The 18,211-nt window shown below is 33.1% G+C and overlaps 4 protein-coding genes across 4 annotated transcripts; 2 read left to right on the top strand and 2 right to left on the bottom strand.

The window, feature by feature from the left end:
* The first annotated feature begins 4,182 nt into the window (after window positions 1-4,182).
* Window positions 4,183-5,718, top strand: Alg13 (Alg13 UDP-N-acetylglucosaminyltransferase subunit). Its single transcript, XM_068761114.1, has one exon. The coding sequence runs from the start codon at window positions 4,212-4,214 to the stop codon at window positions 4,722-4,724; it is 513 nt and encodes a 170-aa protein (XP_068617215.1). The 5' UTR covers window positions 4,183-4,211; the 3' UTR covers window positions 4,725-5,718.
* An 82-nt stretch (window positions 5,719-5,800) lies between these two features.
* Window positions 5,801-10,011, bottom strand: eca (eclair). The gene is made up of 4 exons (XM_068777715.1): window positions 9,820-10,011; window positions 9,368-9,591; window positions 7,137-7,280; window positions 5,801-6,085 (listed from the first exon to the last, which is right to left on the bottom strand). Exons 1-4 carry the CDS (start codon window positions 9,950-9,952, stop codon window positions 5,936-5,938), a joined length of 651 nt encoding a protein of 216 aa, XP_068633816.1. The 5' UTR covers window positions 9,953-10,011; the 3' UTR covers window positions 5,801-5,935.
* Window positions 10,012-10,257: 246 nt separating this feature from the next.
* Window positions 10,258-14,024, top strand: Ddrgk1 (DDRGK domain containing 1). The gene is made up of 6 exons (XM_068777714.1): window positions 10,258-10,462; window positions 10,576-10,668; window positions 11,372-11,487; window positions 12,118-12,249; window positions 12,998-13,174; window positions 13,692-14,024. The coding sequence occupies exons 1-6, from the start codon at window positions 10,369-10,371 to the stop codon at window positions 13,950-13,952; spliced, it is 873 nt and encodes a 290-aa protein (XP_068633815.1). The 5' UTR covers window positions 10,258-10,368; the 3' UTR covers window positions 13,953-14,024.
* Window positions 14,025-15,060: 1,036 nt separating this feature from the next.
* Nup107 (nuclear pore complex protein Nup107) lies at window positions 15,061-17,903 on the bottom strand. Its single transcript, XM_068761388.1, has one exon. It carries the CDS (start codon window positions 17,855-17,857, stop codon window positions 15,341-15,343), a length of 2,517 nt encoding a protein of 838 aa, XP_068617489.1. The 5' UTR covers window positions 17,858-17,903; the 3' UTR covers window positions 15,061-15,340.
* Window positions 17,904-18,211: the final 308 nt, after the last annotated feature.

Genomic DNA, 18,211 nt, shown 5'->3' on the forward strand with positions numbered 1-18,211 from the left:
ACATCGGCTGAAATGTAACAGGATTAAAAGTTATGCGCTGCGCGTCTATGAGAACTTTCTATTATATTTTTAGACTTGCTGTGCCCGCGACTTCGTCCGCGTGGAATTTAAAAAAAAATATTTAGTTTACTTAGTTTCGTTTTCGTTTAAGAATTTATCCTGAGCCTAAGTTACTTATTACATCCGCTACCTGCCAGTATAAGTCCTGTCAAAATTGGTCCAGCTATTGGAGAGAATGCTGGAACATACAGTGAAATAGAGACAAAATTTAAAAAAAAAACATTTTGTAATATGTACCGGATATAAAAATAAGCACGTTGTAAAAAGCGGTTATTTTAATATTATAAACAGACACTCCAATTTTATTTATTCGTATTATCTTTGAGAAATGTAACTTTTAATACAAGAAGAGATTACTCGTACATTCCATTTTTGAGAACCAACATTCAACATACAGAGACGAATAATAAACAATAACTAATTTTATAACAAAGTTATCCAAATTTTTATTAAATGGCCATGAAAGTATAATAAATACAAGCATTCCGTGTAAACGTTCCCTATGGAACATTCATGTGATTTATATAACCCAATTTGTCTTTCATTTAATTTAGGATAGAGAATCTCTCTCTACTCTTGAAATATCATAGCCGCTTAAATTTTTCTTTCCTAACCTCTCAGCACTGTCTAACTATGTATACGCAATTAGTGAGCGTAGGTGAGTTACCGCTCTGGCACATTGGCAAGGAGGATGAAAACGAAGAGTTATTGAAGAAGGTGTATTCACATATGTACAGAGTATTTACAATTTACACGACCCTAACGCAATGGCAGCGACCACATCACTAATAGCGTCCGAATTCAAATCGGCGTTCGAAATTTAAACGCCCATTTAAAGAATGATTGTACATAAAATTATTGTGGCCTTAGTGGCCAGCAATATGGATCATGAAGGCTGCATATGCATGCCAGTCTATAGTATAATTTCCAATGTGGACTACATTCTACGAAACTGGCTTTGGCTAGTGTAAGACTATTTTGTTAAACAAAATTCTATTGTAATTTCAGATATTAAAAAATAAAAATAACGAAATTTGTTATCGTACTAAAATACTATTAGGTATGTCTGTCTCGGCATTATTACAAGAGAGGTAAACTTTAAAAATCATTCTGTATAAAAGCGAGTCGTCTCAAAGGTTAGTGAAATAAATAATGCACGGTAATTGTTGATACACACACGCGAGAGAACTAGCTAGCTGAAATTTCATTATACCCGAATCGAATTTAATTATTAGTAATTCCATTACTTAATTTCTACTAGATTATTACATAAACTTGATTTCCTATATTTATTATTATAATTAACATATATTTTAGATATTAGAAACAATCATTATCATTATCATGTAGACCGGTAGACGCTCACTACAAAGCATAGGCCTCCCCCACAATGACTGGTCTTACACTATCCTAATTCACTGATTTCCAGCGACCGGATCTACCTACGTACGTCTATCGGCATGGTTGCCACTCGAGAACCTTTCATCATCAACAATCGTCGACTGTCCTGAAAGGATGATGTGTGAGGTGTTATGATTTTTTTTGGACCAAACTGTCACTGCAAATGACATATACAGATTCCGTGGCCTTGTAATGGCAGGTCGCAAAGAGCGTTTCGCGTCGGATCTCTTTTAAAGTAACGAACACCAAGTTCCCTTAAGCTGCTACATACCACTGTTTTTCTGGTTTGGAAGGCCGACGAGCTCCTATGTAGACTTCGGTGGACGCTACATGGAGTGACTAAACACAAGAGCCTCTACAAGAGGACCTCGGCTCGAGCTGTCACTCGTTGATAATACCCGTTTGGTATTCTGACACAAGGTCGCCTGAGAGGGCCAAACTTCGGCTTGGTCGATTGCTATACCTGGCTATATGACTTTAACGTATGATCTAGTATGATCGGAAGTTGGCATACCCTGTGATATATGAACGGTGGTTATTGTATGGTAATGATGGTGTGTGCATGGTTGTCTTATTGTCTTGGCTTCATCTGGAAACCAGAGCACGTGTCTCAGTTTCAGGAGGGTGTGACGTTTGAATATGCGAATGGCGTGATTGAATTGTAGGTAGTGGCACCTAGAATAAATGAATATGTGTGTTGAATGGCAGAGTTAAAATAATTAATTGATGTCCGTCTTAAGAATCGAACGATCGTTGGGCGTTCCAGGTCCACATGCAAGTCTTTCTGTACGTACCACAGCGCGCTCTTTGCCCTTCTCATGAACCTATTCTATACGGCAAGGAGTCTGTGAATGACGTTAGGATTAGCTTGCCTGAAGCGTGGGCTTGTATGTGAGCGCACTTCTGATTACAGCTTTATAGAGTGTCACTTTTATCGACAGTTACATTTTACTACCGCCGTTTAATAATGGATAGAGGCCGAGCACGAATTCCGCCTTTTTTCGCGCGCTTTCGACGTGAGCTTTGAAGTTGAGTTTTGATATCTTAGACGATACCTAGATAACGGTCTTGGGTCGCCTATGTTACTGAATTGTCTATGAATATTATCGGTACTGGTAGAGGGCAGCAATTGTGCTTTGAAAAACGCATGTGTTAATATCATCATCCATTATCGCAACCATCATCCTAGTATGTTGGCTGCGGTCTGGAGGCGTTTAGTGAAGACAACAGTAGCGATACCAAAAGTATAAATCCAGGTGTCGTCTGTAAACAGGGCGACCTTTACATCCTTGATACCAGCGATGTCAATGGAGTAGAGCGTGTCTAGAACCGGCCCGAGATTCGATCCTTAGCACAGCAGCCCGAACCGAACGTGAGCGGGAGCTGATTCCCCCGACGTTATACTGAAACCTTCGTTCGCTCGGTTACAATAAACAAGTCCACTATGCTAGACCACGTCGAAAAAGGTGGCTTCGTCAATACATTCAAGCGTCGACTGAAGGGGTCATTGGATTATCTACATATAAATAATACTTAAGTCTTAAGTCGCTTGGTGAGTATGTGCTGCAATACGGTGCATTTGATGCGTGGTCGGTAATTTTTTAGCCTCTGTCTCCTAGTACGGGCTAGGATTAATTTTTTGTTAAAGTCTTTACGAGACTAATGGGCTAATGTGGAGTGGGATTGGTTGCGGTTTTAAAGTACTTTGGGGACCCTGTGTCTTCCGTAAATTTCCATTTTAGGAAAAAAATCTCTAAGTCAAGTAAAACAAGAATTAGAATCTAGATTATGTCGGTCGGGAGGAGTTTGGCCACCTTATTGGTTATGCCATCGGAGCCCGGTGTATGTATTTTGATGCAGTAAAAAGATCTAAAAATATTAACAAATATTCGACAAACATGGCCACAATAGTAATTCAGTAAATTAAAATACAATGTCATGTGAATGTCGTTTCTTATGTTAAAACTAATGATGATAAATTGGATTTTCTTTTAACTAAGAGACCGAAACATAACTAAAAATGAAAATTGTTTTGAAATTGATGTCATTAAAATATGCACTAAACGGAACGTTGGAAACTGACGTTTGAACATGGTTTGGTTACGGATGTTGTCAAAACTAGGTATGTACGATAGGACTAAATTATCGATACTTATACTCCATACAGTATCGGACATAAAATATCGATACACGATCAAGTTTTGTAATGATTCCTAAAAATATTATTTTTACTGTGTCTTTGCTTGCTAGACAATTTCTGTATGCAGTGTCTGCTACGCACGCTTAAAAATATAGCCTCTAGCAATATACAGAGTTACTGACAATATTTAAACCAAATTATTTGAAATTTTATCGGCTTTTATGGCGACCAGTCGTCGCTTTTGACCAACTGCAAGTAGTTTGTGATATAACCAAAAATCTTAATCTTTGTTGGCGGTTTCTTCTTTAGATCCACTGGTAGTACTAGCAGTATTGAATTATCTTCCTTTACATTGTTTTTTTTATCACCTTTTGACATGCATTTAAACCTTATGAACTATAAAAAAACTAAAATTAGAATGCGTTTAAATGTAATTATAAATACCACTAGTCATGACCGCTAACTACCCGATACTTGGTTTTATAATATCGATATAAAAAGTTGTTGTTATCGGTAAAAAAAAGTATCCACTAAATACTAATACTTACTCCTGTCGATTCATCCCATCCCTAGTAAACAAGCAAAGGTATCTTTATGCGTATACAAAATAATGCCATCAGAATATCCAAAATGCTTTATAACCGTAGGTACTACGCGTTTCGATCAACTAACAGAATATATAACATCAACGCCTATACTTCGCGCGTTAAAACAAATCGGATGCAAACAAATAACCTTTCAAATAGGAAACAGCAACTATGAACCAGGTGAATACGACAAAGAAGGCATTAAACTAAAACTATACAGATTCAAAGATTCTATTAAGGAAGACATTGAACAAGCAGATTTAGTAATTAGTCACGCAGGCGCTGGAAGCTGTTTGGAAGCTTTAGACGCTAATAAACCTCTTCTTGTGGTTATCAACGAGGAACTTATGGATAACCACCAAGTGGAACTAGCAGAGCAATTGCAAATTGACGGTCATTTGTATTATTGCACATGTGATACTTTAGAAAACACTTTAAGTGTGGTTGATTTCAGTATGCTGTTTCCTTTTCCTAAACCTGATCCAACCTTATTTGTTAAATATTTAGAAGAAACTTTAAGAGCGAAATCTTCATAAATTTATGAAGATTTCACTTTCAAATTTTAGTGTACATTATCTATATATAAATAATACATAAGTTATGATTTACTTGAATTGAAAGAACTCCAAATATAAATTACTAGACACAGCTTGTGCTAAAAATTTAATTTATTAATGACATCTTCATCATGAGGTTTAGATTTGACATACAGCTTACCAGTAGCTTTAAAGACCATAAAGTAAGTGACTTGAAATTTACCCCTGATGCCTTATTGTTATACTACATAACACTTTCTGAGACCTCTTGAAATCTCTTGAAAGCTCTTTGAAACCTTTGTGCCATTATTGAAATATCTTAATAGTGATTGTGACATCTTGTAAAACTTGCCCATATTGCCGTTTCATATCTTGCTACATTAAGTGATCCCCCATTCAGAACAAACATGTTTTAGATACAACCGCCCAGAACAAGCATATCTCTTACTTTAAGTACACCTATATTTCAACATAATTTTCATTACCTAATGCTTTTGTCTCACATGCAGGTATATATTTGTAGTCACACTGATACTCTAATTTTACACCACCCAACCCAATGTATAAAACTATCATTATATCAGCCAATCAACACCTACTGCAAGGCTTCACCCAAATATTACCATAATAACTGGTTCTGCTTGCACCAAGCAACTTTCAACAACCTTAACTGTGTCATATGACCCCCCTAGTGGCGGCCTAACCATGCTGTGTCTAAAGGCTTGTGATTGACACTCGAGAACTTTTCAGCCCCCGATGGCTGTTAATTACACAAACTATGTGCTGAATGCTGTCACTGTATACTAGCATTTCTTTGAGCTATATTAATGATTTTAGTACTTCTGATTTGTTTTGCAGACAATGTCCAAGCATATAGCCTTTTCGTTGCTGTCTTAAATTATTGTACCTTATCAGCATATTTTCTTCATACATTTACCTAAAATAAAATTGTTCTTCAAGCAACAAGCAATTTAAATATGTATATAATGTATGTAAACAATTACTTTTAAGTAAAAAATATATTTTTATATGTCTATATTTGTCCAAATAAAAAGCAAAATTCAAAAACATTCTGTGGTTATTTTATTGAAAAAATACAGATCATTTACAAAAAATCCACAAATCACAAAACTACTTTTAAATTATTTTTATTTTCTTCAGGGTTTTATATTACAATACGTGAATAATAGCACAACATAAAACTATTATATTTAAACTAATTTCTTTGCTTCAAAGAAGCTCTTGAGGTGCTTCATCTGCCAAAAGCCAATGCCCATAAGAACACCTGTCTGCAAAAGACTCCACCACACAACTCGTTGGTTTGTGCTTTCTGATGTCTGCCTGAATCTCTCTTCCCTTTGCTGAAAAAATATATTACTAATGTTACAATTATCTATACAACATAAATAAATGAAATTGGAGTGTCTGTTTGTTTGTAATATTAAAATAACCACTTTTTACTCCATGTTTATGAATAAATATACAGAACATATACCAAAAATAATTTTTTTAATTTTTTTTAATCTGTTCCAACTTATCACTGAAGTGGTAGGTACCTAAAGTAATAAGGAGTAAATTTGTGATTAAACTACTTTTAATCTAGAAAAGTCTATTAATAAAGTAATATTCCACATTGACAAAGTTGCTAAACAGGTAGTATACAACAATATGAGATATATTCAACATATAGATAATTTAGAGTTTTCACTGATTATATATATCTAATTTTCAATTGGTTTTATTGTGTTTTGTTGATACTCATGTCTCTCTCTTATGCCAACAAGTTTGGTCATTATTAATGTTCAGTTAATTTTTATAACAGCTGTTTTAGTTAGAACATGTTTGTTCTATATTTGAAGCATCTAAAAAATTGTTGGTTTAAAAAAATGGTTCACAAAATAGGTATCAAATTTCATGTCAAAATGAATATAGACTAAAACATATGGCAAAGCTACCTAGAGCCAAATCAGCACTTATTGATGCTACAAAATGATCTAGAATTTGTGAATATTGAAGAGCTACACCTTGTAACCTGCATGCCTATTTACTTAATGATATTTTAGTGGAGTTTCTGGAAACTGAATAAGTGTCCAGTAAATAAAAAAATAATAAATCTACTTATAATTCCCCACAAAACATGTCCACAGAGAAATTAAATATTGATGTAGAAGCTTTAAAGGAGTTGGTGAATGAGTATAATACTTATTCGTGAGCAAAAAGCTTTAACACTAAAATATGTTTTTACAATTGAAACTATTGATTTTCGGATAGCAAATTAGCTACATATTCCTTCTTTAAAGCAGTTAGACCTACAACAAAACACCCTGTATGATGAAATAAACAATAATATAACTACGCAAAATATGAGCTTTGACATGGAGTTATTGGTATAGCAATATATGCCCATCTTACCCGTTGATAGCTTTGTTCTTTGGTGATCTGGTGCACCTGGTCAAGCAACTGCCTAATCCTAAGTTGGAGCTCTGTCAATTTGTCCTTTTTAGCCACACTAGCGTAATCTATTGCATGTTCACCAACTTGAATGTCAAGATGCACCTGAAATACATTCAGTTATTAATATAACCAACAAATGGGATAAAGGTTAAAATATTGTAAAATTGTTTAAAAGTTATTCTAATACTTGAAAGATATCTTAATGCACAAAGGTCATATACCAGGTGTGACCAAACTGTGGCTCTTTGAATAATTATTTTTGGCTTCAACTGATTGTTGAATTATTTCAATATTTAAATCTATATAACGTCGGTCAGTTCCTAGGAAATCGAAAAAAATTACTGGTGTGAATAATAAATATTATAATTCCACCATAAAATTAGTGAAATCGAAATACCAATCGTAATTAATTAATGGCATCTTAAGTATTAATGGGAGTGCTATTATATATGTATGTCTGTTATATCTAATTTCGATACACATAATTCGTACTTTTGGGATACAATTTTTGTTAAAAAATATTCGTTAAAGTGTAAAATTGTGGCTCACGAAAAACTTCAAATATCAAAAAATGGCTTGAATAATGAAAGTTTGGCTACTCCTGTCATATACTATTGTTTAAAAATATTACAAGTTATTAACATGATTTTTGAACATTTATAAAAATAAAAATATTTTCTAAAAAAATTCTAAATTTAAATTAGCATAAAAATTTGAATTATACCAAGCAACCTCTACTAAAAAACATATTTTCTGGTCAGCTAATTCAATTCCAAAAATATCCAAAATAATAAATTTGCTAATAATACTTAAAATATAACATATTCATTATCAGTAATATCTTATTATTTTTAACTTGTACCACATTACAATACTCAAATTTCCAATTACATTTGTTTAAACAAGTGTAGCACAATTGTAAGAAAAACAGCACACAGTTTTTACATTTCAGCTTCTTTAACTTCAATAGACTCATTTCATATATTACACTATTTTATACTTTTATTGCTGGGCTGAGTTAAAACCACAAAATGTCTCAGTAACTCAATAATTTGTGTCTCTAGTTATTAATACAGTACCCAGCAATAAATATTGCACCACCACCTTACAGAAAAATTGGTGTATTTTATACAAAGAATAAAAATAAATATTAAAAGAACAAAATGACATTGTTTTAACAGCTCCTAATAGATACCGGATTGTTACTATTTTGTGTGACACTCTATGAAACCAAAATTAGCTGATTGTCTCTTTCCAAGGGTTGATGCACAATATTTATTGCCAGGTATTGTAAAAACTATTTGTTTACATGCATGATGGCAAAATATGACATAGTACATTGTAGTTAATAGAAAAGAGCACTATGTTATGTAAATTATACTAGCATAGCTATTGAAAATGCACCCATGTAAAGACATGAAAGAGATCTTAGTTAACTGCCTTTTGAATATATCAAAGGCTACTTTAGATATTCAATAAATACTACACAATAACATGTACATAAGAATTGTTTTCTTTTCTTTTTTTTTCTGTATGCATTATAAATAAAGAAAATTTCTGTGATCTTGCAACAACTAGGTTGAGATAGGTAGCATGCAAGCTAAAGACTTAAGATTTATCTATCTTTGCAAAAGATGTAATCACTCTCTAGCTTGCATTTGTTTCAATTATATCTCTGTAATTTTATACATAAGAGTCCATTTTCATGGTAAGTTACGGCTCATTCAGAATTATAAAGAAGAGGGTTTATAGAGCAATTCACACATAAATGAGAAAGATGGATAGCTATTGCATGTTCGAATTAAAAAACTACAAATTTTCGGAATGAAAAGATGACATGGGCAGGTGTTTAGCTTTTTTGAACCTAAAAGAAGCAAGTTATGTATTTTTCTTATGTATTTATTTAGTTTAACACTCCTGAGCCTGTCAAGTATGAAGGAATTATTAGGTTTAATTGATTCCATTATTTCTATTTCACATGTTTTATTTTGCCTGAGTTCTAAGTATGAGCTAAAAGAGCTGAAGATGTCTCTAACCCGTACCGAGCTAAGTAAATTAAAGACAAAGGAGTGATATATACCCCAAGATCTAAAAGATATAAATGACTTTTTGCTTGTCAGGGATACATGTTGCCTATATCCTAACTATGTTATGTGATGTAGAAAAATAACCAGTATGATTATACTTACTCTTAACTGTGATCCACTGAACCAAGATGTACTGTTAGAGTACATACAGATTACATGTTCACCTGGAGTAGTGGAGGTGAAGGAGTACATTCCCTCTGACGAGTACACGCGAGACAGCACTATCTTGTCATTAGGATCTCGTACTTCCACATGCATACCAATACCAGGAGTGGAAGGCATAAAACCTCCAGATCGTGGATCATACAGTTCCACTTTGTAATTTACTAAAAGTAAAAAAAATTGCATATGAATGTTATTGAAAATTTTCTTCCATCCAAAAAATTGTATTAATTGCGCCGGTAAAAATTTCTAAATATCGAACAAATATATATATCCAGTTAAAAAATAATGGTAAAACGTAAAAGCAAATATATATTATATATCTAATTTTAGCCTCATTAACGAACAAAGTAAAAATAAAACAAATTTTGGATGCGATGAAAAGGTGTTACCTATAACGGTAGTATCATCTGGGATTTCTTCTATGAAACATTTTCTTTCACCCTCTGCTATATGAAAATATAAAGCTGAGGCCACATCTAATAGTAGAATCAGGAGTACCGAAGAAGATAATTTAATAATCATGATGTTTTTGTGCTCACAATAAGGACATCGGCAAATATCGAGAATATGACATGACACACGTCATCCAATGCTACATTTTCAGATAACGTTCCTTGTTTCGTATATCATTTTCTTTCACTTCAACAAAATACACGGTAATGAAATAGACAAAAATAATACAATAATGGATACTAATGTTTTTCAAGATATATAAGTTTACGATTTACTTAATTTCAATCAATCTTTTTAAATTTACTTTTAAAATTACTTTTTTCCAAATTAAACACCTTATGATGACGTAGTTTATGACAAACGATAGTTGTCAATCAAGAAAAATGTTCGTATGTGATATGTGTACAAGTACAGGACCTTAAAACCGTAGGCTGTATTAAGTAATATTGAGTGTTACTTATTAAGTTAAACTTAAATAAATAGCTATGGATCCTTTTATTATTGCAGCTATAATAAGCGGTCTAGTCATCCTTGTTTTATCCATAGCATTTTTACGTGTAACTCAGGTAAAGTCACAACGTAAGTATTAATTTTGTGATATTTTGAAAATCGATGGCAAGTTTCATTCGTCGTTTTATCTTTATTATTCAAAGTTTTCACCAGTCTCGTAGTAAAATCATTGTTATTCGTAGCTCGTGCGAGGCCAGCTGCCGTAGCACAGCGAGATGGTGGTCCCGGAAGGGTGCAAGCTGTTAGAAATCAGAGAGCACGGATGAGAGCCAATGGTAAGTTCTTTTCAAATATCTCTTCACTTTCTCTCATTAGTTTCAATTGTTCTTAGTTTACTGGATAAGCTATGTTTACGTTCCTTTTGAGAATTTCCTTTACAACTTTCTTAGGTATATGGTCAGAAACCGTATGTAGCATGGGGTTAACTCAGTTCCACTTGCACTCCATGATCTGTTTGTGTACTTGTGATATTGGTCTAAGTGGTATAATAGATTTAATAAGGCCAGAAAGTTTAATTTAATATGTTAGTATAATTTAGTTAATACATTGTTAAACTTAGTATACTTTCCTCTACTATATTTAATAGTACCATAACCTAAGAATAATACACTGACATTGTTTGCATTTTCAAATAATGAAATTAATTAGTACAAAACTTTGTATTAATTTATTCCAATATATTCCAGTCTTATTAGTTCTAATTAATCAAATAAAAACACTAAAGCAGACATTGTGTAACAGATAATATATATATTTTAATCATCATTTATCCTAGTAATGTCATAGTTTTACATTGTACAATATTTATTTTTAGGTTTTTCCAACTAATTATTAAAATCGCAGACACTTGTATTATATTATATGATTATTTTGAACGACAGCAATGGAAGTTATTGACATGTCATACACATTTGTATTACTTTTAATAAGAAAAATAAACATAAAGGCCATTTTATTTATCTCATACATTTGTTTCAGCTGCCCGTCATCAAGCTGCATTAATTGAAGAAGAACCAGCGGCCATAGAGGAAGCTGAAGAAGATAATATTCCAGAAGCTCCGAAAGTTGAGCTTACCGACAAAATGGGTGCTAAGGTAATTTAATGTATTTTTATGCCTTATACATAAGAGAGATGGTATACATTGGGAATTCTTGAACTTTTTTCTCATTGATTACTTTCAAAATTTAGCTGGTTCCAGTAAAACCCCTTGAAGCTACACTTCTACCGTATGTCCGAAAGTCAACAAAAAAGTGAAGATTAGATGGAATATTCAAGATTTTATAAGTAACTGTCACTGAGCTTGTTAAGATACAACATTTTATAATAATAGTTGGAGTTAGGCTAACTTTTACTTTTACTTCTTCACTATTAAATGCAAAAAAATTTTCGTCTACCTACTGCTTTCAAATTGTAAACTCCGAATATTTTGTCAAACCTACATAGATCTACTTCCACTCTCATATCGAATTTTGGACTATTGGAACTAAGGGTATAAATAATATATTTACCATAGCCTAAATTACTATACATTAGTTTATTCATTTTTATGCATAAGTTATAACAAACTTAGATTTGCAATCTACAGCTGTCATCTACAGGACGGTAAATTGATTCTGTAAACACATGTATTATATTTCCTTATTATTTTCAAGTACTGAAAATTTCTTATTTGAATTATAATTAAATTTTTTTAATTTTAGAATCTTTTATTGCTTTTGTACAGAAACGGGCAAAAGTAGAAGCTAAAATGGAAAAGAAGAAAGCAAGAGAAGCCGAAGAGCAGATGCGAGAAATCAAAAAGAAGAGAGACGAAGAGATGGAAGAAGAAATGAAGAAATTAGAGGAAAAAAGAGAAGTAAGCAATGAAAAATCAGCATTGTGATTATAAAAAAGAGTCTTTAATTGAATAAGTTTGAAATCATGCCTCTATTGGGTGTGTCCCAAGTTCTCAGAGAGACATGATTTTTACTTATCAATACTAGCATTTGACGTGTTTCTCATCATGTTTTTCTTTGTTATTTTTAATCTGTGGTAATAAAATCCATTCACAAGTACCCTCACATATATAATGAAAAATTTATAAGATAAAATTACATACAGAAAATGAAATTTACCCTGTAGCTTGAAACCTTTTGGTACCCGAGGTAGGGTCATTGTAACAAATTACAGATAATTAAGGATAAATTTATTTTGTTAGAATCAAACCTGTACAAGTTAAAAAAACAAAAGCCTCAACTTTTTTGTTAATTGTATAGTAAAACAACTACAGGTAACATTGACCATTCCTGAAAAAGGTAGGTTATTGGTTATTAGTGTAAAAGCTATTAGTCTCCATTCATCAAAAAACAATTATCTATTCTGCTGAGATTTCTGGGTAAGGCAATTTCTACTATAGATATTTTTATAATAGTGTGATGCAAATGACATAATTGTACTACTCAAAGTTCAGTTGGAAGTGGCTTATCTCAATGATGTCTATCTTGTCAAGAGACTTCCTATCCTATCCTGCGGTTGCTAGATTGTGTTCATCACAAAACAAAATATTTTTTTACTGTATAACAACTCAGTGGTCATTTACCATAATCCATTAATTGTCAATCAAGGAAGAAGAGCGTGAAGCTGAAGAAGCTGCACGCAAAGCAGAAGAAGAACGTAAGAAACGCGAGCAAGAGGAATATGAAGCTATGAAAGCTGCCTTCACAGTGGAAGGAGAAGGATTTGACGAAAATGAGGAACAGGATAAGGAAAACTTGTTAAAGGACTTCATTGACTATATTAAGGTAGACTATGTAGATATTAATTTTACAAGGTACCATGGCTCAAGCACTAAGTACACTGCATGCAACTAACACCACTGCAACTACATTATATGGAATCTTGTTTGTTTGTTTGACTATATAATACAAAGTTGATTTTCATAAATCAACACTTCAGCTGAAGGTAAATTTACATATGTATTTAAAATATTGGGCATTATCTTACATATATGGAGCTTAACTGTGAGATTGAATCAAAAATGTAGAAATCCGCAGAAAAACCAAGGTCAATGACATAGCTCGAAGAATTTAATTTCTGAAGTAGATGTAGGCAGGACACATTGCTTGTGCAACCGATAGACGTTTCTGGCCCAAAGGTTCTCAAGGGCTTATCCACTTTACGTCTCAAGAGCCTGTAGTCGCAGCTTGAGTAGGTCCCTCATCAAGTAGACCAACAACCAAGATGCATGCATGAACATTTCTTTGGATATTATTTATGTCTTGTTATTTGATAAATAATAAACTTTTCTGTCATTCACAGGAACAAAAAGTTGTATTACTCGAAGATTTAGCTGCCCATTTTAGACTGAAGACACAAGCAGCTATTGACAGAATAACAGATCTTCAGGCTTCTGGTGAACTGACAGGAGTAATAGACGACAGGGGAAAGTTTATTTATATATCCCAAAAGGAATTGGAAGATGTTGCCAAATTCATCAAACAGAGGGGCAGAGTCTCTATTACTGATTTGGCCGAGTCAAGCAATGATTTGATTAATTTAAATCCAGTACCCGTTTTATGAATGTCAGTGCTCTCTTATTCAATTTGTTAAGTAGTTACAAAAGGTTAAGTATGTCATTAATATATATTTTTGGTTTAACAAAATTATAACATTGTTTTATTTACATTTATACCTTGTGAAAATTTATATTCTACATTCATTTCTGGAATATGAAATGTAATCTACAAGATACAGGGCAATTAGTTATAGGTGTAAAAGACTTAAAGGTCTTACAACTATTTCCAATCATCCTGCATAAGTCACTGTATAGATCACTGTGAAACAAGTTACATTTTTTTGCATTGCAATGCAACAGACATAACTTCTAGCAGTACAATGTCTGCAGGGACGAGTAGTAAACAATAATTAATTTTAATATGAAGTAATCCGAATTTCGAAAACCCTTTTTTGTTCACTGGTGACAATGCAATGGGAGAATCTAACCTTGAAAATCTAACTTGAAGCACCATTATTTAAAGAACTAGTTGATGTGAAATAAGTTGGCTTAAATGAGCCTTTGGCTTTTCTACAAACAATACATAATTCAGAAAACTGTATCAACTATGATGTCAGTTGAGTATAATATTGTCGTGTTATATGTCTCAAACCAAATTTACATAACACAGCAAATGTTATATTTATCACCCCAGTTTCATCACATCTACCATCTACCACACAGTTCAAATAGATATTTTTTTAGAAGAAACCAAAAAACTTAAATTTGATCCAAATACTTTTTTGTCTCCCCATTTATTGCAAGAATTCATACTAAGTTTTAAACTGGTGACAATAGATTAATAAAGAATTGGACTTAATAGAGAACATTCTTTTCAGGAACTCTCATAGAAAGAAGTTAATTAATCCTTAGAAATATTCAACTTCCTTCAGAAGTGCCACTTAATACTAAAGATAGATGTACTTCTTTTAAACAATAAAAGGGTTTATTTAATTTGTACAGTCCATGCATATATATATAAATGATTTCCTCATCACGAGGTTAATATAGATATTAATTGATATAAGCTCAACCCAATTTTTTTTTAAAAAATGTATTAGTGTAATCAAATCCGGAACATTCTCAAAAATTACATTTAAGGACCATACAATAAAAGAATTTTACCTTAAAGAATCATGTTTACTCAGTATTATTATTTGTTACAAATTATATTTATCCATTAACAAAAATTTATTACAAAAATGTTAAATGTAAGTAATTTTTATTATTACTTCCAAGGCGGAAACATGTCTGAGTTATTGTAGAAATCTTTCCTTTATGGGTTAATATTTTCAGACTTAAATTGCCTACATTATTGCAAATTTCTTCAGGAAACATTCAATGTGTTTTTTGGTGTATTAATTATAATTTAACATTGAGAATTCATTAACTTATAGATTAGGAGAAAATTCAATTATTCATCCAATTCATATCCAAACATATCTTTTCCCTTCTCAACTAATATAATACTAGACTCCCTAATCCTGTCCAAGACCTCTATTAGTTTGGACTTGGTGAACACTTTATACAGGCATCTGTTTTCTCCAGCAATTAAATCACTTAATTTGACTGCTTCTTTGTGACAGTCAATGTTATCTTCACTCTGCAAAATCTTTAATAACAGTATAACAACTTCTGGAATACATAAACGCCTCAATGTCTCCAATTGTTTGTTCCTTTCCTGCTTTTCATCTTCTGTAAAGTTTTTAGATGATGAATTATCATTATCATCCTGAAGCCAACCACCGGGAAATAACATGACATTGTACAACAAATTCTTTGCATGGAGTGATTGATGATGCACTGCATTCCTCCAGCGCAATTTTTGTTGCTCAACAGCAGCTGTCCTTTGTTCATGGTGAACTTTGTCAGAGAAGGAAGCCTCACTTGGTAAAGGTTCCACATCTTTAGGCTGGCCACTTATAAAATGTCTGTACCATGTAGCAAAACCCTCAATAGCTTCCAAATAAGCTTTCAAACACAGGTGCTCTCGTAATTCAGAGGAATCTGATGAAACCTTGTTTACAAAATTGGGGAATAACTCAATTACATTAGCAACACATGCTAATGCAGCATCTGTGTTGCCAATGAAAATAAAGGTTCTTACCATGGCATTACTTAACCAAAGTGCTTCTACCACTTGATTGTCCATTAAAGACAGCCATTCTAAAGAAGATATCACTTTTTGAATCAATGTTTTATCCTTTTCAACTAGAGCAGTTTGAGTTAATGATAGTTCAATGTTGCCATAACCTTGCTGTATATCGGCTATGGCTTTTTTTATGGCCACATGAGCGGATGCAGCAACATTAATGCCTGCACTGATACCTGCTTTCACTACACCTTTCCTGAAATCACTCTTGTGTATCCTATCCATTAAGTCTGCATATAAAGCTACTTGCCTAGGCCTTGGCACTGTTGATGTATAGTAAGCAATAAGCTCTGGGCATTCCACAGACCCATCCATAAGTGTATCAACCAACTGTGTGATATATTTCTCCAAGATTTTGTCTCCTATATCATGATGTGGATCTTTTCCCATCAACCGTAACACTAGAATCAAATGAGCTAGGAACCTTATGAATCTTTCATCAGTTACCTCTAGCCAATTCAATGAGTCTTGCATAATAGATCTTATGTTGCCTAACATGAGATGTCTTTGACAGGTTTGATAACTTGATTCCCTTTTACCATCCATTAGGGATTTTACAGCACTGAAGATATTCTGCAATGATATTTCTTCAACTTGTAGCTCTGTTTGCAGTAAATCAAGAACATCTGATGGTGTAGTGTTTGCTTCAACTGTAGCATGATGTTCGTGAAGGAATTTATCAACTCTTGCTTCGATCTGTACTCTTAGGTGTGCCCAAAGTAAGTCCTCCCAATTACCTTGACAAGCGGAAATAGCACTTGGTAGATACCCACACAGGACACCTATCGTTGCTCTGTAATATATATTTTCAGACACATTGTTTGCAATACCTAAAGAGCACCACTTCCAAAGATCTCTTGATGGATTACCTGATATTTCTAAAGTGGAATTGTCTTTTGGTAAATAATGAAGCAATTTCCATCCTTGTAGCGCAGCACCCCTCCAAGCTTGGCCTGCATTTATACACAATGAAATTGCATCTTGAAACTTTCCACATCGGACTTCTGTGAAAATTCTCTTACAAAGATCATTATCATCCTTCTGATCATCAGTATGTATTGTTTTCTTTTGTCTCCTAGGCGCATCAGGATCCATACAAGTGATCATGGATTTATTTTTCTCTTTATTAAATAAACTAGTTCCGATAAGTAGCTCGTGAAGTGTATTACCCCAGTGAATATTATTTCCTATTACTGGTGCAGATGTTTTAGTCGCTTCTTCTTGGTACGATGCGGTAGCTTCTAACCAATCCACCAATAACTGCATAAGTCGTAATTCTGAATCGGTTTGAAAAAGAGCATCTACTAACTCTTGCTGCGACAAGGTTACCTCTGTAATCAAGCCATCAAAAGATTCCGGATGCTCGGCTAACGAATCGGCATACAAACAATACAAAAGTTTCCACGTATTTGCTTCTTCAGCGAGCCAGTAGTTCTGTGCGTTGTATCTGTTCCATGGTTCAACTAATTCCAAAGAATCACAGCAGACTTGAGCTAACCTCTGTAATGTTCCCAAGACATCGCTCGGACGACTCGACTGTATTATTTCAAAAAAAGCCTCGCTTAAGCCATCACCAGCGTTTCCAGTGTTCACGATAACAGAAGATTCATCTAAAATTTGTCGCAAACTGGTGTCATTTAAATTTTTAAAAACGGACGTTTCATTTAATATAGGCGTAAGGTTTAAGGTATCTTCTCTTGGTAACAAATGTTTTGCACGTTTGTTTTTTAATGGTGTAAATTGCGTTGAATGCAACTGAAAGCTACTATCATAACTCATTTTAAAGCAATTTTTATAATAAATTGAACTAACAACGAAACAGAAACATTGCCGCCAGAATAACACAGATGACAAAAACGTTAAGAGTCTAGTAAAGAAAGATTACCATATACAAGATAAAATTATTAAGGCATGCACTAGCCGGCGTTTTTTAATAAGCTTGATATTTCTTACAATTATCATTTTAAATATTTTTAAAAACTTTCATATAATTTAATATATATTAGGATGTATTTTACGAAATACGCTCTGCAATAAACTTTAATATTAATTTAATTCAGCTGCTTTAAGGAAGTATTTCTTAATTTTATTTAATTTGGCTATCTATTAATTTATGCTTAAATTAAAGTTAGT

This window comes from Battus philenor, unplaced genomic scaffold (assembly GCF_028537555.1).
Source record: "Battus philenor isolate CCGP_79_NKW_IND1 unplaced genomic scaffold, ilBatPhil1.0.hap1 SCAF_14, whole genome shotgun sequence".
Classification (NCBI taxonomy): domain Eukaryota; kingdom Metazoa; phylum Arthropoda; class Insecta; order Lepidoptera; family Papilionidae; genus Battus; species Battus philenor.